General features: G+C 43.6%; 1 protein-coding gene across 1 annotated transcript in view; it reads left to right on the forward strand.

Annotated features, from left to right (window-relative positions):
• Positions 1–23,392, forward strand: part of LOC308635509 (uncharacterized protein) — a gene marked incomplete at its 3' end in the record, with an annotated part of 193,378 nt that overhangs the window by 125,336 nt on the left and 44,650 nt on the right. The window contains exon 4 of the mRNA XM_081269934.1: positions 16,447–16,507. Within this exon, the coding sequence (XP_081126060.1) occupies positions 16,447–16,507 (61 nt within the window). The remainder of the gene's footprint in view (positions 1–16,446; positions 16,508–23,392) is intronic.

Raw genomic sequence — 23,392 nt, forward strand, 5'->3', positions numbered from 1 at the left:
GGATATTGTGAATGGGGTAGTTTCCTCATTTCCTTTTCAGAGGATTTGTTACTGATATACAGAAATGCCTTTGATTTATGGGTGTTGATTTTATATCCTGCCATTTTGCTGAATTCCTATACTAATTCTAGAAGTTTTCTGGTGGAGTTTTTTGGGTCTTCTTTGTATCGAATCATATTGTTAGCAAATAGTGCTAGTTTAAGTTCTTCTTTTCCTATAGTTATTCCTTTAATTTCTTGCATCTGTCTAATTTCTCTGGCCAGAGTTTCAAGAACTATGTGGAATAGAAGTGGTGGGAGAGGGCATCCCTGTCTTATTCCAGATTTTAAAAGGAATGCCTTCAGTTTTTGTCCATTTAGAATGATATTGGCCTGAGGCTTAGCATAGACTTTACAATGTTGAGATAAGTTCCTGTTTTCCCTAATTTTAAAAATTAGGGATAACAGGAACTTATTTAACTTGACTTGATTTTCCTCTTTGATTAGTTATTCTTTTAGTGTACTACCTCCTACTGTTGGTTTTCATTGTTATTTTTCATTTCCTCTTCATGAAATGTTTTGCCAAGGATGTTTTTTTTTTTTAAAGAGAGAGTGAGAGAGGAGAGAGAGAGAGAGAGAGAGAGAGAGAGAGAGAGAGAGAGAGAGAATTTTTAATATTTATTTTTTACTTCTCGGCGGACACAACATCTTTTTTGTTGGTATGTGGTGCTGAGGATCGAACCCGGGCCGCACGCATGCCAGGCGAGCGCGCTACCGCTTGAGCCACATCCCCAGCCCGCCAAGGATGTTTTGATGTGCCAGTTTTCTAGCTGCAAATTCTTTTACCTTTTGTTTACCATGGAAGGTTTTTATTTCATCTTCAAACCTGAAGCTTAATATTGTGGATACAAGATTCTTGGTTTGAACTCATTGTCTTTGTGTTTTAAACATAAAGTGGTGTTGTATTTTGTAAAATGCTTTTTCTGCATCTATCGAGATGATCATATGGTTCTTTTCTTTAAGTCTATTGATGTGATGAATTATATTTATTGATTTCCATATGTTGAACCAACCTGGCATCCCTGGGATGAATCTCACTGGGTCATGGTGATTCATCTTTTTGATATGTTTTTGTATTCAATTTGCCCAGAATTAGAATTGCTATAGTATATTATGTAAAAAAATGTCTGGTTTCCAATATTATCCCCCCCCAAAAAAAGAAAAAGAAAAAAAAACCCCAGGAAAACATGACCTATACCCTGGGGGTCGGGGGTGGGGAGAAGGTAATAGAAACTGCCTTTGAGAGAGACTAAAGATTTAGCAGGAAAAGACTTTAGTAGCCCATTATCCAGGTACAGTGGCATGGGACTATCATCCAGCTACTCAGGAGGCTGGGAATCTCAAGTTCAAAGCCAACCTGGGAAACATAGTGAGATCTTGTCTCAACAAAATAAAATACAAGCAAGTAGCCATCGTATGCATGATCTCAGAACTAAACCTATAAATAAATAAGTAAAGGAATTTACAATGACAATGTTGCACTGAATAGCAAAGAGACATATATGAAAGCTAAGCCGTTGAGATGTGCAACAACTAAAATTTAAAAATTCACCAGGAGGGCCAAGCGTGCTGGCACATGCCTATAATCCCAGCAATTTAGCAAGTAGGGGGACAAAGGTAGAAGAAACACAAATTCAAGGCCAGACTCAGCAACTTAGCAAGAACTTACCTCAAAATAAAAGATAAAGATAAAGTAGTTCAATGGAGCATCCCTGGGTTCAATCCCCAGTACAAGAAAAAAAAAAAAAAAATATATATATATATATATATTTTCTTTCCCTATAAGGGTTGGAAAGTAAATTTGTCAGGCAGGAGAAAGAATAAGTAGACTGAAGGCAGATTGATGAGCCAGGTGCACACATCTATAGTCCCAGCATGGAGGGGAAGGCTGAGGCAGGAGGATTCCTTGATCCCAAGGATTCAAGACCCCTAGCAAGATCTTGCAAGAAAGAAAGGGGGAAAAAAAAGAGCAAAGAAGGAAGGAAGAAAGAAAAAATGTAGAGATCATGTAAGTTGAAAAACAGAAAAACATGATCAAAAATAAAAAGAGCTTCAGAGCAATATGGGACACCAAAACACAACATAGGATTTCTAATAGAACTCCTAGACGGAGAAAGGGGGGGGGGAATTCAAAGAAATGATGGCAGAAAACTGTTGGAAAAACTGTAACTTCCACATCCAGGAAGATCAACAAACTCCAAATAAGATAAACAGGAAGCAAGCCCCAAACAGACATGACAATCAAAATGTGCAAAGAAAAAATTGAAAGTAGCAAGAGGAAAAAAAAGGCTTCTTACTAACCAAGGAACCTGAGTAAGACAAACATTTGACTTTTCCACCGAAACTCTGAAGGAGAATGCAGTGACATGACATATTTCAAGTGCTAATCTGGTGGGTGGCAAATGGCTGTGGGAGATGGGGGGACATCAAGAAGCCTATGTCCGATGAAGCTGTCCCTTGGGAATGAAGATGAAATAAAGACATTTACAGACAAACAAAAAGCGAGAGAATCTGCTGCTTTCAGACTGACTCTACAGGAAATACCGAAGGAAGCACTTCAGGCTCAAAGCAAGTGATCTTAAATGTGAGGGTGAATTCACATCAAAAAGTTAAGAAGAAGCAAAGAACACTGGTAAAGGAAATTGTACAATTATAAAATGCAATGGAAGTGTATATTTTTCTTCCTTCTTCTACTGATTCACACAGCAAATATGTAAAATTAAATACATATCTTATTATCTATCATACTTATTTATATTCATACACACTCACATTGTTGGGCCTTTAACAGGTAAAACTGTAATACATTTGCCAATAACGGCACAAAGGAAATAGGAGAAAGCAAATAGGGCTAAGAAAATGAATGCGGAGGGGAAATAACAATTATCACAATGTCTTGTTAGGTTTGTAACAATGTACTTGTTGGTTTCTATCTATCTGTAGACAGAACAATGCATGCAATAATACCACAAAAAGAAGTAGAAGGGACACAGCTACACAGAAGAGTGATTTCTTTGTGTCACTGGAGTTGGGCTAATACAAATCAGAAGCTGTTTCAAGGGCTGGGGTTGTGGCTCAGTAGTAGAGTGCTTGCTTAGTATATGTGAGGTACTGAGTTCAACCCTCAGTACCACATTAAAATAATAATAATAATAATAATAAATAAAAAGTTATTTTTTAAAAAAACTAACATTAAAAAAGAGGTGTTTCAGGGGCTGGGGATGTGGCTCAAGCGGTAGCGCGCTCGCCTGGCATGCGTGCGGCCCGGGTTCGATCCTCAGCACCACATACCAACAAAGATGTTGTGTCCTCCGAGAACTAAAAAATAAATATTAAAAAAAAAAATTCTCTCTCTCTCTCTCTCTCTCTCCCTCTCTCACTCTCTCTTTAAAAAAAAAAAAAAAGAGGTGTTTCAGATAAGATATAAAAGCAACCAGAGCAGGAGTTTAAAAAAAGAAAAAGTAATAATAAAAAAAAAAAACTAACAGAGTCAAAATGCTACATTGAAAAATATTCACTTAAGAAGTTAGCGGGGGGGGGGGGGGGATAGTAGAGGATAGGAAAGGTAGCAGAATACAACAGTTACTAATAGGGCATTATGTAAAAATGTGGATGTGTAACCGATGTGATTCTGCAATCTGCATTTGGGGCAAAATTGGGAGTTCATAACCAACTTGAATCTAATGTATGAAATATGATATGTCAAGAGCGTTGTAATGTTTTGAACAACCAATAAAAAAAAATAAAAAATAAATAAAGTTAGCCGGGCTGGGATTGTGGCTCAGCAGTAGAGCGCTCGCCTAGCGCGGGCGGGACCCGGGTTCAATCCTCAGCACCACATAAAAATAAAGGCATTGTGTTGTGTCCATCTACACCTAAAATCAAACAAACAAACAAGTAAACAAACTATATATATATATATATATATATATATATATATATATATATATATATTTAACTGTGGATTTAAGTAAAAAATATTTAAAAAATAAAGAAGAAGCTAGCCAATCCCAAATACCAAATATTTTCTCTGATATAAGGAGGCTGATTCATAGTGGGGTAAGGAGTGGAAGCATGGGAGGAATAGACGAACTCTAGATAGGGCAGAGGGGTGGGAAGGAAAGGGAGGGGGCAGGGGATTAGCAAGGATGGTGGAATGTGATGGACATCATTATCCAAAGTACATGTATGAAGACACGAATTGGTGTCAACATACTTTATATATATGAAAAATTGTGCTGTATATGTGTAATAAGAATTGTAATGCATTCCGCTGCCATTTTTTTTAAAAAAATCAATTAAAAAATTAAAGAAAAACACTATACTTTTTAATTGCTGCACAAAATAGAAAAAAATTGATCTTAATAAATATTATAGAATTAAAAAAAGAAAAGAGGGCTGGGGATGTGGCTCAAGTGGTATTGCGCTCGCCTGGCATGCGTGCGGCCCGGGTTCGATCCTCAGCACCACATACCAACAAAGATGTTGTGTCCGCCGAGAACTAATAAATAAATATTAAAAATCCTCTCTCTCTCTCTCTCTCTCTCTCTCTCTCTCTCTCTCTCTCTCTCTCCCCCCCCCCTCTCGCTCTCTCTTTAAAAAAAAAATATTCACTTAATGCAAAACAAAGCCATAAAGGAAGAATCGAAAAACAAAAAGGACATGAGACATTGAAAGAAGGAAGTAAAGTGCTAACTACATCAATAATAACATTAAATGTTAATGGATTAAGTAATACATTCAAAAGGCAGAAACTATTCAGACTAGATTTTTTTTTTTTTTTGTACCAGGGATTGAACTCAGTGACTCAGGGGTACTTAACCACTGAGTCACATCCCAAATCCTTTTTTGTATTTTATTCAGAGACAGAGTCTCACTAAGTTGCTTAGTGCCTTGATAAGTTGCTGAAGCTGGCTTTGAACTTTAGATCCTCTTGCCTCAGTTTCCTAAGCCACTGGGATGACAGTCATGTGCCACTGTGCTCGGCTCAGACTGGAATTTTTAAAAAGATCAAACTGTTCTCTATGTGAGATACACGTTAGATTCAAGGATACAAATAAATGGAATATTACAACACCACAAGAGAACTGGACTGGCAATAGTGATATCACACAAAATAGATATTCAACAACAACAAAAAATGTTTCTCATGATAAGTAGGGATAGTTTATAATGATTAAAGGGCCAGTCTGTTATGAATACATACAATTTTAAATAAATATCCACCTAAGAGCAGAGCACAAATATTCATGAAGTAAAACTGAAAAGAATGAAGGAAGAAATAAGACAATTCAACAAAAAGAGTTGGAGACATCAGTAACTCATTTACAACATGGTTAGGACAATTATATCAAAAATCAATTAAGAGATAGAAGACTTAACACTGTAAACCAATTAGATTTAACAGACTCTATGGAACTTCCAACAATAGCAGAATTCTTCTCAAGGGCACATGGAACATTTTCTACAATAGATAATATGCTAGTCCATAAAACAAATCTTTACCAAAAAATTCAGGGGTACCATATCATTGAGCTTCCCCTCACCACCACCACTACCCTGCAATTTTTTTTTTAAATTCTGAGACAGTGTCTTGCTAAATTGCTGAGACTAGTCTTAGACTTATGATCCTTGTATCTCAGCCTCCAGAGTAGATGGGATTACGGGCATGCACCACTCTGTCTATAAAACCTTAACAAACTAAAAAGACAAAAATAATACAAAATGCGTTCTCCAATCACAATGAAATGAAATAAAAAATCAATGGCGGGTCTGGGGATGTGGCTCAAGCGGTAGCGCGCTCATCTGGCATGTGCGGGGTGCTGGGTTCCATCCTCAGCACCACACAAAAATAAAGATGTGTCCACCAAAAACTGAAAAATAAATATTAAAAAATTCTCTCTCTCTCTTCTCTCTCTCTCTCTCTCTCTCTCTCTTTTAAAAAAAATAAAAAATCAATGGCAGGAAAACATTTAGGAAACTCACAAATACATGGAAATTAAATAACACAGTCCTAGATAATCAATATATCATAGAAGAAATTAAAAGAGAAATCATACAAGACTTGGAGGTAAATAAAAATGAAGATAGAAGAAGCCCAAAATGATTGGATGCAGTTAAAGTGGTACTTGGAGGGCAATTCATATCTGTGAATGCCTACATTAGGAAAAAAGAAAACAATCAAATCAATAACCTAGTTTTCCACTAGGAAAAGAGCAAGCAAAAAAATAAAAGCAAGAAGAATAAAAGAAAGAGTAAAGAGTAGGCCAGAAATTAAGAAGTCGAGAGTAGAAAATAAAGAAAATAATTAAGCAGGGCACGGTAGCACACGCCTGTAATCCCAGTGGCTCTGGAGGCTGAGGTAGGAGGTTCAGGAATTCAGAGTCAGTGGTCTCAGCAAAAGAGAGGTGCTAAGCAACTCAGTGAAATCCTGTCTCTAAATAAAATACAAAATAGGGGCTGGGGTTGTAGCTCAGCGATAGAGCACTTGCCTAGAATGTGCGAGGCCCTGGGTTCGATCCTCAGCACCACATAAAAAAAATAAGTAAATACGACAAAGGTATTGTGTCCAACTACAATTTTAAAAAATAAATATTAAAAAATAAAATACAAAATAGAGGTGGGGGATGTGGCTCCATGGTTGAGTGTCCCTGAGTTCAATCCCTAGCACACACCCCCTCCAAAAAAAGAAAAAATAATAATTGAAACAAAAAATCAGTTTTTTGAAAGGATCGACAAAAATGTATCTGCATTAATCAAGGAAAAAAATAAAGAAAAAGATTAAATATGGAGAATCAGATTCTTCCAGGGCTGAGAGAGCCTGCTAGAAGAGCCCCACCCTGTCCCAGACCTAAGGTCCTGAGTGCTGCCCAGGTAAGTGTCCTGAGCAAAAGCAGAAGAGGCCACTTGTACCCAAGCCTGCTATTTTGGGGGTGTGGGTTGGGGACATGGTAAAGCTCAGGAACCACCTCCACTGTCCTGACAGCCACGGACACCCCTACAAATCTGCTGTAGAGCTTCCTAGGAGGCACCCCCTGGACAGTCCTCAGATCTACTGAAGCCCAGATAAAATTCACTCTCCCTCCATCTCCTTAAGGGTTCCTCACCTGTCCAGTTGCTCCAGCAGGGTCCTGGCCCATCTCTGCAATCCCTGCAACTGCTACTTCATGTGATTGCTAAAACCTGAAATCTCCCCTAACTGAACACAATTTGGGCTATGTTTTCTTTTCAACACTCTGACACTCTTAACTTAAGAAGGGCCTTAGCCTAAGTAACTCCATTTTAAAATAAAACTGCAGTCCCCACCAGGCACGCCTATGGAGCCCTCCGATATTGTCATCAGGCTTAGCCTGAAAAAAATAAGTCATTTTCCACAACCCTGATAAAACTCAGAGTGAAGTCACTGCCACTTGCCTTCATCCTGATAAAGGCAGAGGTGACGGATCAGGGCGGAAACCACCAGACCAGATGTCCTGACCCCAGAATTAAAGACGTCACTGAGAAACCCAGAAACGGCTGATAGGGATTGAAAGGGTGAGTAGAAGATCCAAGATTAAGCATAAATGATAGAGCCAATGAACGGACATTCAGCCAGCCGACACTGATGGCCACGTGCCGGAGAGCCTGATGAGGACCTAGATTGACCTTCCAGCTCTTCTCATCATCCGCCTGATCCTCTGCGTGATCCTCACCACTCTCAAACTCTAGAGTCACATCTTGACCCTAGTGAGAACGGTGACGTTTCTCTCTCCTCCACTGGCCGTCAGCTCCACCCCAGGAGAAGCCTCCGTTGGTCCCTGACCTGATCACCAGGGTCTGAGTGAATGTGCATCTGCTGGCCTTAGAACCCAAGGCTTGAGACTTGAGATTGACACTTGAGCTTCGCACGCAGGGGGAATGTCTGTCATGAGCCCGTCATGATGAAGAGTGTTTGCAGTGCTTAGAATTAACTTAGAATTGTTTGCTGTGGATTGATGATGTCTATGGCAGTGCCTAGCATTAAGGATTGTCATTTTCTTGATGAAGAACCTATAGAGTGAAATTGTATTGGGTGATTTGAGTGAATAAAGCATTGAAAAGGGCAGAAGCACGTGGACATTCTTTATTTCTCCCCCTCGACTGCATAAGTCGCACGTTTGCCCATCGAAACACTTCCCAGAGGGAAGCCAGTCCCTTTGAATCCCCTCAGGGAAGTTTCCGAGGCTCAAAGCTAGAAGGGACGCTCTGATTGACCTATGAATCTCGTGTAGGAGCTTATGATAGGAATCTACAGGGGACGAAGGTCGGGGCTCACTATATTTGGATCTGGAATATTCCAAAGGCCCATGTGTTAAAAGCTTTGTCCCCAGAGTGGTGCTATGGGGAGGTATGGAATCTTTTAAGAGATGGGGGCTTAGTGGCAGATCTTCAGGTCCCTGGAGGTATGCTTGTTGGAACCCCAGCCCCTTCCTCTTTCTCTCTTTTGTTTCCTGGTCATGGGGTAAGAGGTTTTGCTCTACCCCACACTCTCTGCCATGATACCACACCACAGATGGAAACCAATGGGCCTTGAACTGAAACCTCTAGAACTGGGAGCCAAAAAACCTTTTCTCTTTATAAGTTTATTATCTTAGGTATTTGTTACAGTGACGAACGGCTAAATAACCCAGGATTTCAGGGGCATAAATGGGAGAAGTGGGGGAGAGAGAGAGGAAGACTTCCTATATGAGGGAGGCACAGAAGTTTGAGGTTCCATGAGGAAGCAGGATTACAGCCGTCCCTCTCAGGGCTCAAGATGCTGAAAGAATCTCCCCCTCATGTGGAAGGAAAGGGGATGTGGCAGGAGGCCCCAGGAGAGATGAATTGGAAAATTGGCCAAAGTAACTTAGAGCAAGATAAAGAGAAATGGCTCAGCCACACAGTCCCGGGGCTTGTGTATGATTAGGCTCAAACCTCAAAATTCAAACAAACAAAACAAACACAAAACCTACTTGTTCTGGAAGAAAAACCAATGAAGAGCAGAAAATTCCCCAAAAGTGCTCTGACTAGAAAAAAGCCAGGCACAGTGGCCCATACCTCTGACCCCAGTGACTCAGGAGGCTAAGGCAGGAGGATCAGAAGTTCAAAGCCAGCCTCAGCAACTTAGGGAGACTGTGTCTCAAAATAAAAAGGGCTGTGCTCAGTGACGTATTGAGGCTGAGGCAAGAGGATCACAAGTTCAAAACGAGCCTCAGCATTTTAGCAATAACTTCAGCAATTTAGGAAGATCCTGTCTCAAAATAAAAAATAAAAAGGATTGGGGATGTAGCTCAATGGCAAAGTGCCCTTGGGTTCAATTTGCAGTACCAATAAATAAACAAACAAACAAACAAACAAACAAACTTAATTTAATTTTAAAAAGGACTGTGGATATAGTTCAATGATATAGGGTACTTGTCTAGCACGTGCCAAGCCCTGGTTCCATTCCCAGTAAGTATAAATAAATAAATGAGGGCTGGGGATGTAGCTCAGTTGGTAGAGTGTCTGCCTCACATGCACAAAGCCCTGGGTTCAATCCCCAGCATTGCCAAAAAATAAATAAATTTTAAAAATAAAAAGAGAATATGACAAGGGATCAAGTGACAGGAAGAACAGAAAAGGAGATGAATGGATATAATTGACATCCAAAGAACTCCATTACAGTCAGTCACAGTGGTACATACCTGTAATCTCAGCAACTCAGGAAGCTGAGATAGAAAGAGTGCAAGTTCAAGGCCAGCCTCAGCAATTTAGTAAGGCCTTAAGCAACTTAGTGAGACCCCCATGTCAAAAATAAAAAGTAAAAATGGCTGGGGACATGGCTCAGTGGTTAAGCACCTCTGAGTTCAATCCCTGATAGAGAGAGAGAGAGAGAGAGAGAGAGAGAGAGAGAGAGAAGAAAAAGAACTCCACTGTAGTCCTGATAAATGACCAAGAAATAGGATGAACAAGTGTAGAATAAAAATAGAATTAAAAACGTGAAGGAATGACTTGAAAATATCACAATGAATGCAAAGGTTTTAAAAAAAAGATATTAATGAAACCTGCAAGAAGTGATAGGTAAGGAATAAAGATAAGGATGATCTAAATAAGGACAATTGGTGTCTCTGAAAAAGAGAAGCTCCAGTGGGTATGAAAAATTATTTTTCCATGAAAAAGTCCTCGAAACAAATGAATTATGGATGGGAAGGGCAGACCACACACCAGAAAGATTTAGAATAGAAAATTTGTACATAACAACAGGAACAGAGCCTGGTAAAATTTCTTCACCTATTGTTATGATTTGGATATGAGGTGTCCCCTGCATGCTCCTGTGTTAATGTGGGAATGTTTGGAAGTGAAATGATTAAATCCCGGAAGCTGGGACCTAATCAGTCCACCCTGGTTTGATGGACTGACTGGGTAGTAACTGCAGGCAAGTGAACATGGCTGTAGGGTGTGTCACTAGAGGCCTGCCCTAGAAGGATTCATCTTCCCAGCAGAGCCTTCCCCTCTCAGCCTCTGCTTCAGAGTCACCATGAACCAAGCCCCTTCCCTCTGCCACACCTTTCCTCCATGATGTTCTGCCTCACCTTGGGCCCAAAGTCAGCCCCGGGGACAAGTGTGAAAATGTGTGCCAAAATAAACTTTTCCTCCTCCGAGTGGCTCTTGTCAGGTATTTTGATCACAGGAATAAAAAAAGCTGACAACACACCTCTCCAAACTAAACATTCAGTACAAAGGGAGGAAAAAAACAGGCTTCTCTTGGCCCTCTTCATAGCCACATTTCATGTCACGAGGTCCTACCACAAAGCCAGAGTGTTCTGAGGACTAGGGTGGACCAAGAATGTTAGGGTGAGAAACTCAGCTGAGCTGGGAGAGACGTGAGCTGCTAGGTGTCCGAGTTCCTGATTTAAAGCAGCAAACCACAAACAGGAGAGGGAAGCCCATAATCCGTTGCTCCAACCGTGTAAACAAGTGGCTAAAACCAGAGAAAGCTTTGGCTCCCACTTCTTCCATGTCCTTAAAGGAATGATACGTGATCAAGGGTCAGGTAGATCAAAATGGTCGTGGGGTGTCTCGCTGGGGAAGGAGCCCTAACCAAAGGCTCCAGTAGTTTTATGAACCCAGGGATGCAGAGTATAGGAAGGAAAACTCAAGAGTGAAAAAGTCCTGGGTAGTAAGTCAGAGAAGGGAATGTGTTTCCAAAGTTTCTTCCTCCTCTCCTCAATAAAGAGGAAGAGACCAAGGAATGATGCTCTTGTGTAGAGAGCATGGCTGACCAAGTGGGGCACCTGAGTCCTGACCACAAGTGTGTATGCAGAGGGCAGAACGCCCTTGAGGTCCCCCAGGGAAAGCCTGCCATTGGCCATGGTCAGGGATCAAAGGTCACACATAGGTTTTTAACCGGAAGCCATACTCCTCAGTTATAACCAGAGGTTATATTCCAAAGGCCAATGAAGCATTCACATGGCACCCAAGGTCCCAAACATGAAGGAACCTCCTGTGGTTTGGATATTGAATAGCCCCCAAAGGCTCATGGGCTAAAAACTTGATCCCCAGAATTGGTAGAACCCTGAAGAGGTAAGGCCTAGGGGGAGGTCTTCAGGTCATTGGGAACGTGTCCTCAAAGGGCACAACAGGACTTGAACACCTTCTTCTTTCTCTCTTTGCTTCCTGGCCATAAGGTGAGCAGTTTACTCCACCATGTGCTCCTCCATCATTGCCACCCAGCACCCCACCCAGGTCTAAAAGCAATGGGTCTACCTGATCATGAACTGGACCCTCCAAAACCATGAGTCAAAATATACCTTCTCTCTTTATAAGTTGACTGTCTCAAGTATAGTGACAGAAAACGGACTAACAGAATCTCCGTGTGTGACTCCATTTATTGAGTCACATCTCCAAATACACCCTTCATTCAATACAGGCTCTCTGAGAACCAAAAGAATTCTTTTAAGCATTTTTTTTCTCCTTTGAAATGACGGCAATACTAAGCCTTCCCAGGAGGGAGGTCTGAAGGGGCACTGCCGAAGGTAGAAGTTTCTTGCAATTTCTGGCACAAGAAAAAGAGCTATGTGGGTATGAGGACTTGCTATGGAACTTGCCCAGAACACAATCTTGCTGTGACCCTACTGTAGCTTCATCCTGGTGAACTCTCTGCAGCATCTCAAACATGGAAACTAAAGCCCCTTTGCTGGTCTGTACTTGGTTGCCTGTGGCCTGGAGGGTCACACACATCAAGAAGCCATGTCCTCCCCACAGGAGAACCACATCCTGTGAGGGAGATCATCTGCCTTTCACTTGCAATTACTAATCACCTGACCCTGACCTGCCCTTGGAACATCGGCCCCCGCAGTTTGATGCCAGCTCCCGCCTGGCTAAACTAGAGAATTTCTAGAGAACTAGAACTTCCAACACTTTCCCCAAAGAGATCTGAACATGTTCCAGGTTTGCCCTTCCTTGGGTTCTCTCCTTCAGCACCATAGAGAATTCCCTTATATCTTTTGCTCCTTTTATTTTTTTGGCTTTTAAACAGTATCTTGCTAAGTTGCCCAGGCTGGCCTTCAATTTGCAATCCTCCTGCCTCAGCCTCCTGAGTCTCCAGGATTACAGGCATGTACCACGAGAGTTCTCTTATGTCTTATAGCTAGTCACTCTTTTACCATAGCTGGTCATTCTCAGCCCCTACCACCACCAGGGGAATGGCAGGGTGCTAGGAACTGAACCCAGGTCTCACACATACGGACATGCTCTACCAGTGAGCTACACAGGCAGTCGGTCATTCTTTTTTTTTTAATATTTATTTTTTAGTTCTAGGTGGACACAATGTCTTTATTTATGTGGTGTTGAGGATCAAACCCAGTGCCTCATGCATGCCAGGTGAGCACTCTACCTCTGAGCCACAACCCCAGCCCCATTCTTAATAATAATATATAATTATTCCCATTAACATATTGTGCTCCATCTAGACCAGCCAATAGCTGGAGGCACTGGGCAGTCCTGAAAGCAGAAAAATAAAGCCTTTCTTTTGCACCCACTTTCCCAATAATTAAAGAATATCGATCCACCTCCTTTCTTTTGCAGGTTCTTCAGTTTGTTAAAGGGTGATGCCTACTACTAAGGACTCCAACTGAGGCCTGCCTGGGCACAAGTGGGGCCACTTGGGCCCACAACAGCATGCTCTGTCAGGGGCATTTGGTGACCAGAAAGAGAAGCTGTTCTTTGAATGGGTCGCCCACTGCAGACTTGACAACACAGCCTTGTGCTGAACTCAGTTCAATTTGTTCCTCTTTTTTCTATTATCAAATGTGCTTTGGTGAAGCAGTCCAGAGACCCCCACCCAGAAGACTCTTACCATAATTAAGCAGAAACCCACATCATATTTGTCACATGAAAGTCTCTCTTCTTATCAGAGAGCTTTTTGCATAGCACATTAGCTATCTGCAAAAAATCTGCAGAAGACTTGTAATTTCCTCTTTTTGTTAATTGCCAGTTTTGCAGGAAAACAAACACACGTGTGAAACCTCTATTTAGAGGATGGAAAGAAAGGCACTTGTTATGTGAACCCCCTAGCTCCCCCACCCACTCCCCACACTGGATATAAAATTCAAAGAATTTCTCTACTCATGGTCCAGGGGAGAATTTTTAGGCAAGAGCTCCTATGGACCCTGCAATTAATAAACGTGCTTCTTGAAAATTCCTCAGATGTCCAGCCTCTTCTGTCCTATTTCACTGAGTACTCATGAAGGATCTGGCTACACCCAGCCCCACCCTCTGAACTTGCTGGCAGATGTGACTAATGTTGCTTCCTGGTGGTGTCTCAGGCTGGGAACCCAAGATCCAAAAGGGTACCCACCGCAGCTCAGGGGGCCCAAGGGAACTAGGAGTGGACTTCCTGGGGGCTGATTTGAGCTGAACCTTCAAAGGTTAAAGGAGCACTTGGGTTTCCTGGAGCATTCAGTCCATCCTGACTCCAAGTGCTCCTCTTCCTGCCCTTCCTCAGCCTTCTTAAAATTCCAGTTGGCAGATGATTCTCCATCTTCTCTCTTTTCAACTCCAGGGCCCAGGGTTCCTAGGACCCCTGGAACCAGCTCAGAAGACCCTCTCTCCCCCCATGCACCTGGTTCAGGAGACAGTGATCTATGGAACCTTGCTCAGAAAGACTCTCCAAAGAATCAGGCCCAACCAGATCTTGTGAGGCTGAAGAGAATGTGGAGCTTTGAACTAATGGGAAGGGAGCTGGGTTTAAATGGGTCTTTGTAGAACTCCACAGGTCTCTGGGGAGGCTCATAGCTGCTCAAGCACATGCAAATCCCTGCCCTGAGAGGAGGGTATTGCAGACCTGCTTATTTCTGGCACTCAGGCAGTCACTTCCAGACATCCTGGGAAGACAAGAGCTCTGGCCAATTACTCAAGGCAGAGGGGAACAATGCATTTAAAAATTGAACCTCAGCCTTCTATAGTCATTTGAGGGGATTAGGGATCAATTTTTTTTTTTTTTTAGTGGTCAGTGGACTTTTGTTTTTTTTATTATATGCGGTGCTGAGAATCGAACCCAGTACCTCAAACATGCGAGGCAAATGCACTACCACTGAGCCACAGCCCCATAGGGATCAGTTTTTAAATGCATTATCAAATAGTTAAGGTGTACAGAGAGCACAAAAATAATAAATTAATCACTCATGTATCACGAGTAGTTTATAAATCATTGCTGTGAGCTATGTGAAAACCTGGAATTTGGTGCTGCTTCTTGGAACCCTTCTGGGTACCTTGCAAATGGGGCATGACTCATTCAATGGGTCATCAATGAAAGATGACTCCTGTTCCTAGGGGAAATTTCATGCTTGTCATAGAATTCACGAGTTCTTTTAGCCATGATTTTAAATCTCAGGTGCCCAGAGATGGGTGTAACCTGATAAGTCCCAACCGTGTAAGTTTTCCCCTTTTTGTTATTCACACTGAAACCCTGTGATGTTCCTACTTATAAAATAAACACGCAGGATTTTGTTCCTTTGTTACATCCAGTTTCTACCAGAACTGGTCACCCACCAGACCTCCCTATTTCATCTATGTTTGTGTCTTTTGTCCTATTACTTAATAATACTCTGGGGGCTAGGGCAGCGGTACAGTGAATGCCTAGCACGTGTGAGATGCTGTGTTCCAACCTCAGCACCACATAAAAATAAATAAAATAAAGGTATTGTGCCCAACTACAACTAAAAAAAACCCCTCTGGACTTTCATTTTCTCAGCCAGCCCACAGCCTGTGTTTGGAGGACTGTTTGGTGCTGTGTGGGTCATAGCACCCAGGCATTCCCTATTCAGCTTAAACAAGAAAACCTTAGCAATACATTTGTGTCTACCCTGCTGGTCTCAGATCCTCATCCCCCACTGTCCTCCGCTCACTATAATCACTGCAGCGTTCCAAATTTGAACTTTCTGTTCTCATGCAGTTCTTTGTACTTTTAGTATATGTGTACCTGTTCCTCATCGATACACAACTTTGTTTCACACATTTAAATATATTTAAATGGTAAATAGTACCATGTATGTAGTCAATAGAACTTGCTCCTGTTCCTTAACATTTTGCTTCTAAGATTTATTTGTGTATGTAGATAATTTTTTGGCACTATTGTATGAGCTGGGTCCTTCCTGCTCATCATCCCCTTGGATTCCCAGAGTATCCAGGTCTCCCAGATTCTCTGCAAAAGAATAGTAGCTTCCAGGTCACCAGTGGGCCAATATAACATTTCTGTTTCCATCCTCAATCCTACTCTCCTGCACCCTCTTCCTGTAGTGGCACCCCCTTTCTCCACAGAAAAGTCTTAATTAGGCTTCTCCAGAAATCTTCACCATGGCTGATTTTAGGACTGTCAGCAAAAAGAGTCTCTGCAAAAGAGTTCAATGTAGATAAACTTCCTATTTTTGTGTGGTACTGTCTTAATTGGCCACTGGCTGGGAAGATATCAGCACTTCAGGTGCTAGACACCCTCTTACTAGTTTTTCAAAAATGTATTCAGTATAGTAGTTTGTGGAAATGTTCAAACAAGGCCTCTGGCCTTGAGCTGGGCTTCACAGAGATGTCTACATTTTTAAGAGAAGTTACCAATTGGGCTCCATGGTAACAGCTGGCAGGGGGAGGAAAGAAAGGGGAGAAGAAGCTCTCCCCTTCTTAGGTGTTGTCCTTGAAGAGTTAATTTGCCCAGAACGGTGAAAGAAAAAGCTGCTTTTATGTGAACTTCTGCAGACTGTGAACTTCTGAGCCCCTCCCCTGACATGCTGGGTATAAAATTCTGAAACTCCCTGAACTCGGGGTTCAGGGGATTGATTGATTACAGCAAAAGCTGTGCCCTCTGAACCTGGCTGTGTTATGCCAGATTCGTGGGACCCCAATAGACCTCTAGGAGCCGAATCCGATGCAATCACACAAGAGTCTTTATTGCAAGCTCGAGCCTGGACTCACAACTGTTCCCGACGCAGCGGTCCCAGGGAGTGAGCCCTGGTCCTTTGTTCAGTGAGATTTTATAGGTTTTGGGGAGATACTCTATGCGTCACAACATCACACAGCAAATCATTCCATACCGAGGGAAAATCAAACAACTCTTAACATTGATTAGCACATTCACTGGCGGGAACAAGTTGGGTAGGGGAGATTGGTTAGTACAATAGGGGAATTCATTTGAACTGATTGGTTTAGGCCATGAGGGGTGTACGTGCTAAACTACATGGTTTCCCAACATGTCATCAACCACCATAAACTACTGGGGGGTCATCTGGCATTCCAGGTATTTCCCTGTCTCATGCTGATTGGAGGTTGCTAGGGGGTTGCTATGGGTCCCCACCTAGCCTGACTGAGTCAGGGACACCTGGCGCCACAGACCTTTCCTGTTATTTACAGACAAACAACTCAGCAGGGTGGGGATGTGCTTAGGAGTGCTCTGTGGGTTTTTCCAAGGACAAGGGTCATGCCCCCTTCCTTGGACAGGCTTTGCTCTGAGATAGAGGCTGGTTTCTCAAAAATGGAGTTACATTAGTTTCTCAGCTGCAAAACTGTTTCCTGCTATGTTCCGTGCCTTGCCTCATCTGTCCCTACAACATTTTTGGTGATCCAGATGGGATGGAGGAGGCAAGGATGGCTGTTCTGTCTCTCTTGTCTCTGGGGACCGGCTTCCCCCCGGCAGTGGGGGACAGTGTTTCCCCTTAGCACACACAGTCAAATCTTGGCCTGAAGGAGAGGCCACTCACCCAGTGCCCTGGAGCTGCCACCTTGGAGCACAACGGAACCCACAGGCAGCAGGAACCAGAATTAGGTTTTTGGAGCACCACCCAGCTGAACAGGTAGGATCCGGGTCCATTTGGTCTTGTAGCCCACCTGACTTCCCCTTTGAGGCCTAAGCGGGTGGAAGAAAGGCTTGATCACCCTCTGTTGGGTCCCGAGTACCCTCCAAAGTGGTTGGAGCTGAAACGGACCCGGACCCGGGGAGTCGCCCGAGTAGTGTCTGTTCGGGGTCAGCGAGCAGAGGGGAAACCGTGACTCCCTTTTTGTTTGGTTTGCAATTGTTGGAATTTGGGCGGTATAGAAATTCTGTCCTGGCCATGTCTGTGTGAAAGTGTGTGAAAGTGTGTGAATGAGACGGACAAAGGGAAGGGTTCTGACCCAGCCCGAGGGCCGAAGCGAGTGCAGAGTCCTGATCCGCGGTTCCCTGGCATCTCATACAGTCTGTGGCGGAATTTCACCAACCAACGTCTAGGTGAAAGCTGCAGGTCGGGGGGTTGATACCGACCCGCAAGACTAAGAGGGCCCTAAATCCCCGCGAGGGGAGGGGCCAGAGTAGACTAAGTGGGAGATTTGTCCCAAGACCAGAGCCACAACCCAGATGAGGGCTCTCCAGATGCCCCTGCAAGGGACTAAAGGACCTGCCCATATGGACAGAGGGAAACACCTGAGGGATACAAGGCAGTTTTGTGTGCCAGCCTTTCCCCACCACTGAGCTCATAAGCTGGAAGAAATCATACTCCCTCCCCTACATGGAGAAACCCTGCAGCCCATTATCCAGACCTAGGATGGGGTCCCAATGAAGAAGAAGGTCTAAAGATCAAGAGATATCAAGAAGCCTTTGTAGGAAACCTAAGAGAAGGGAAAAGAGAGCAAAATTTCCCTCCACATGCATATGAGCGAAGGTTCCCAGCAATGTTGTGTGTGCTGACTGTTTCCCTCCCAGGTTGTAAATACGACATGCCATTTCCCACTGTGTCCCTCCTGGTCCTTTGGAGGGAATAACAAATGGTAAACAGGAAAGAGAAAACAAAATGAACTGTCTGTGCCCAAGAGCTAGAAAGAATCGGAGCCAGCCCTAAGCCTGAGCCTAAGCCGGAGCCCATCTGCAGACAAACAGAGCAGAGCTAAGCCCCCCACTGCTCCAGCATCTCCCCTCTCACACCCTCAATAGCCCTGAACATTTCTCTCAGCCCCACCTCTGTCTGAGGCCCCTCTGCCCTATGAAATGGGCAACAATGATCAAAAGAGATGTGCCCAACTGACTCAGAGCTAAGTGTCTGGTCCACCACCGCTGCTGTCCCTCTCCCTGCTCAGAGGTGCTGGGGAGAGGAGGGGTACCTATAAGCAGAGCAGCCACAATGCAAATTTGTCAGCGAGGAGATGCAGAGGCTCAAGCAACAGGTGATCAATGCAGCCTTTGTGGGAAAAACTCAGAGTGACATTGGCCCAAAATTACAAAAACTAGAGGGCTTTACTGAGAAGTGTGCCAGACAGCTGATTAAGGTGGCCACCACAGTTATCATCAATGAAGACCCAGAGGCTCAAAGATGGACAGACCAAAAAGATAAAAAGGAGGATGGATCTCCTTACAGCTGCTCTCACCACAAAACCAGAGGTCACTCAAAGCGGGGGTCTTACTAGAACAAAGCCAATGGCCCAAATGTTTATAAGGGGGAAAAAACATGGTCAGACAAAAAGGGAAGCCTCCAGTGCCCTGCTGGGCAAGCACCCACTGCCACGCTCAAAAGCTGAGCCCTGAACAGAGAAGGAGCAAATGTTTCCCCCAGCCTTTGGCCCCAGCCCCTCCTTTTAGTTCTCCCCACCTGCTTGGAAGGTGATGATTGATGAAAATGACAGGGGTCTGATAGACACACAGCTGTACCTGATGCATGGGCCCCAGGGCCCCAGGAGGGCTCAGCTGCTGCAAGCCCAAGAATATACTGGGGATAAGTTCATGTTAACAGGCAATAGTGGGCCATAGGGTGCGCACTCCAAAAGGACATGCCACCCCAGCTCCGAGCCACATGCTGTGAGCCACCAGCAGGAAGGGCCACAGAGCCCCATGCACCCAGGCATATGGAACAAAAACACAAGAGGGGCAGCTACTATATACAATTAGAGCAGGCCCCTACCTGGCAGCAGGAGGAAGCCAAGAAGACAAAGAGCAACACCTAGGTGGGCACAATGTGGCTGCCACACCAGGACCTGCACCGGACCTGCCCTCCAACCTCAGCAAACAGCCCACAGTGAGATTTACATAGGTGCCTTTTATACAAATGATGTCCCAGGTCATTCAATCTCTGCTGAGATTTACATTAGATTTAAGAGTTGGAGAATTTCAGAAGTCAAGATCCTGCACCTGAAGATAACAAAAAAATAAAAAAATAAAAAAAAATCCTGCATCTAAAAGCGCCAGAGGCTCTGTGTATGCTTCCCTTCCCTAAATGACAGTTCCTCCTAGGTGCTTGAGTACACCATCTTTGGGACAGCCCTGGTCTCTGAATTATCAAGAAAAAGTCACATAACTTGGTTACCATCTGACCCGGCAATAGAACAGACAACAGCAACTGGTGGTTCTCAGGAGTAAACACACATTCCAGATGTGTTTGGAGAGCAGCAACACGGCCACCTGCCAACCAGCACGTTCTCCACCCACCAGGTGTCGCTTGCCTCGGGTGTGTGTTCAGAACGGCCAATTGCTGTTTTATCAAGAATATTCAGCGAATTTAATCTTCATGGAGTCTGAGAGGATTTGAAACAACAGATGGTCACAAATGCCATCCAGACGAGAGAAAATTCGAGTCCCTGGGTGAGGGGAACCCAGCTGGCCGCAGCTGGCGAAATTGAATGCTGCAGAGTTCTGGCAGCGCAGAGAAGCAGAGTTTCAGATCCTGTGGACATCTGCCACCCGCGCCTCCACAGGGCACCAGACGGAGGACTGAAGTTGGGACTTAGTAAAGAAACGGTGCAGGTCCCTCCTTCTCACTGGACATCCCACTCGGAAATGGGCGGTCACCATCTTGGAGCATCGACTTCATCAGCTTTGGGGGGATCGCACAGCAGTGAGTGTGGCGACAGATCAGGTATGTGACCCCCAGCCCCCCCTCCACCCAGCTGGGATAACTCAAAACCTTTCTTGCCAGCTCTGGATGGGTGTGGCTATCAGAGGGAATAAGTCAGAACCAGTTGCCGGTTTCCAGCTCCCTCTCTCCACAGCCATGATGACTGGGTGACTAACAAACAAAGAGAGCGCCCAGGTGTTCAAGGGTGCAGGGCGGCCAGGGCACCGCATTGCCCAGAGTGAAACTAGAGCTGTGGAGAGGAGGCCCAGTAAGTGGGGCCTGGCGCCAGAAATGAGGGGGCTAGAGACCAGAAGCAACCCAAAGAGACTGGGATTGGAGAGACACCCAGCAGGGGAGGGAGAGCCACCCCACACAGATTGCTTCCTACATCCTGAGGGCACCTCCTGGAAGAGAAGAGAACTCTAATAAGAGTGCATTTTTATCTTCCCTTTTTCTTTTCTCTTTCTTCTTTTCTTTGTACTTTTCTCCCTCCTTCTCTTCCCCTCCCAACCTCCCAAGCATTACTACTTGTACTACATATAATTTACTAAATGCAAATAGGTGAATGTTTCTAGGCTTATCATAGTCCTCCTAAGTACTTACCTACCCCCCAATACTCCTGTCTACTCTCCTGTTAATATTAGAGCTCTCCTCCAAAGTAGCTAAGGTATACTAACCGCCAGATCCTCACATCTTTCCCCCTAAACACAAAGTCCTACTACCAAATGTAAATGTTCTTTCCCTATTCATAAAGCTTCTGCTACTATCACCACTCATGGACGCATAGGATGCCTTGTTTATTGCCATAAAACTTTAGCTCCAAATAAGAGACTCTTCTTACTGCAATGGTACACCAAGATGCAGGTCGCTAGGGTTGACAAGGGACTCCAGGAGAGTGGGGAGTGGAAGCTCCAAACCTCAATGCTTGTGTTCCAAAGAAAGAAAGATCACAGACTCAAAAAGCCATGCAGGAGAGCTTCACTATAAGTAGAGTAAGGCTCAAACAAAGAGCACTCCTGAGAGAGTGGGTCCTCTCCCAGCCAAGAACGACAAATGGAACAGTGCTGTCTCCAAATGGATTGGTGTTTTAGGGCTGCCCTGAGAACTGGGGCCCACCTTCAGCACTCTTTGCCAATCAGGGTTCAACTCCTTCATGTCAGGTGGTAGAGTTTTGGGCCCTAGTTGGTCCTTTCCAGAACTGTCATGGTGTCCACCTAGGGAGGGGAGTGTTATTTACAAGTCAGTCCTATGCTAATGTGAGAATTGGGACACCTGTGGCCATCAATTCTAGCTTTACAATACCTCAACTGACCCTGTCAAGAGTTAGGAATAGCCCCCATTAAACCTTTGATGTATTTCTTAATTGGCTCCTTTTGTTCTCTTTATTTGTATACTTGTTTTCCTGCATTATCTGAGTACCTACTTGCCTTAAAATTAATTTAAAGAAAACCTTAAAAGTAACTTAAGGACAACCCATGACCTTGCCCTGATATTGGTTTGCATTTCATTTCTCACTACTCACTGCTACCTAACATCTCCAGCTCTTTGAAACTGGCAGGCTGCATGGCAGATGAACAGCAGTCCCCCCTGCCTTCCACAGGGACCACACAGGAAAGCAGGTAGAGGGTGGGGGCAGTCACATAGGCAGCTTTGGCAGGGTGCCCCACTCCTCAGCTATAGACCAGCCATACTTAGTTAAACTTCATAAATTTCATCACAGATCTTCAATAGCCCCATGGCACATTGGGCAAATATTCTCACAGATGAGAGATTAAAGCAGAGCACAGCAGTCAAGGTGCCCCAGTATGAGCAAGTAAGGGGGCTGGAATGCAGGTCCCACCCCCCTGGGTCAGGGCTCCTATCTACTGGGTGGCAAAGAACCAGGCACACATTGGCACTTCCCTGGTCAGGCACCATTCTGTGGCTTCACCAGACTGAGGTTCTAATGGAGTTGATGTCTGCTGCAAAGCTTTAATTCAACATGTGAACTTTTAAAAACAGGAAAGCATGAATTCTAATCACCAAAATATCCCCTTTACTAACAATGTTACTGTACAAAATTCTGATGTCTTTTTCAGATTTTAAAAAAAATCATTAAATATTATTACAGCATAATATTAGAAACAACCCCAAATGCAAACATGACATTCAATTTCTCACAAAACATGTTTATTCAGATGTATCATTTCTATATCTTTACAGGGTATATCATAGCAATTCAATATATGTATACAAGTTTCATCGTGCAACACTGAATCTCCCCCCAGGAGGTCACTATAGTGTAATCTCCCTTTAGTTTTTTTGTGATTAATATTTTTGGATAGAATTCATACTGTGGCAGAGTCAGAGAGACCATCTCTGAGTGTCCTTCAAGAATGGGGACATTCTAGCATTTCAAGCAGGTATTGATGTAGGACAGAGGAGGCTGGACACTTGAGAAATGTGCAGGAACAAGGTTTATTTAAGCTGGTGTAATCCAGAGGGGCTAATGCCAAAAAATCCCTGGACCCCAGGTATGGAAGTTATCTGGGATTTATATTCAGTGAGTGGTTACACAACACAATGGTTAACATAATAGTTACTTTTTATTCCATGTTTTTAGATTGGACAGAGGTTTCACAAGATTTTACTAAGAAAAGAGAAAGAGTAACTTTTGTACATCAACAAGCTTGATTGCAGACATAACCTTTTTTTTTTTTTTTAGTTGTAGATGGGCACAATACCTTATTTTATTTTTATGTGGTGTAAGAATCAAACCCAGTGCCTCACACCTGCTAGGTAAGTGTTCTACCACTGAGCCACAACCCCAGCCCTGCAGACCTAACTTTTACAAGAAACCTGACCTTTACAATAAAGAGGAGCTAAACCACAATGAGCTCCTTAGAAATCCTGTTGACTTAAAAAAAAATCTTGTTAACTAGGAGAAAGGCTTATATGTTACAATTAAGGTGGGGATCTTTTGGACACTACATCATTTGGAGTATTTATGGTACATAAATATGTACATAAATATATGCTCATTATTTAACCCTTTAA

This window comes from Spermophilus citellus, assembly GCF_964194105.1.
Source record: "Spermophilus citellus genome assembly, chromosome: 17".
Classification (NCBI taxonomy): domain Eukaryota; kingdom Metazoa; phylum Chordata; class Mammalia; order Rodentia; family Sciuridae; genus Spermophilus; species Spermophilus citellus.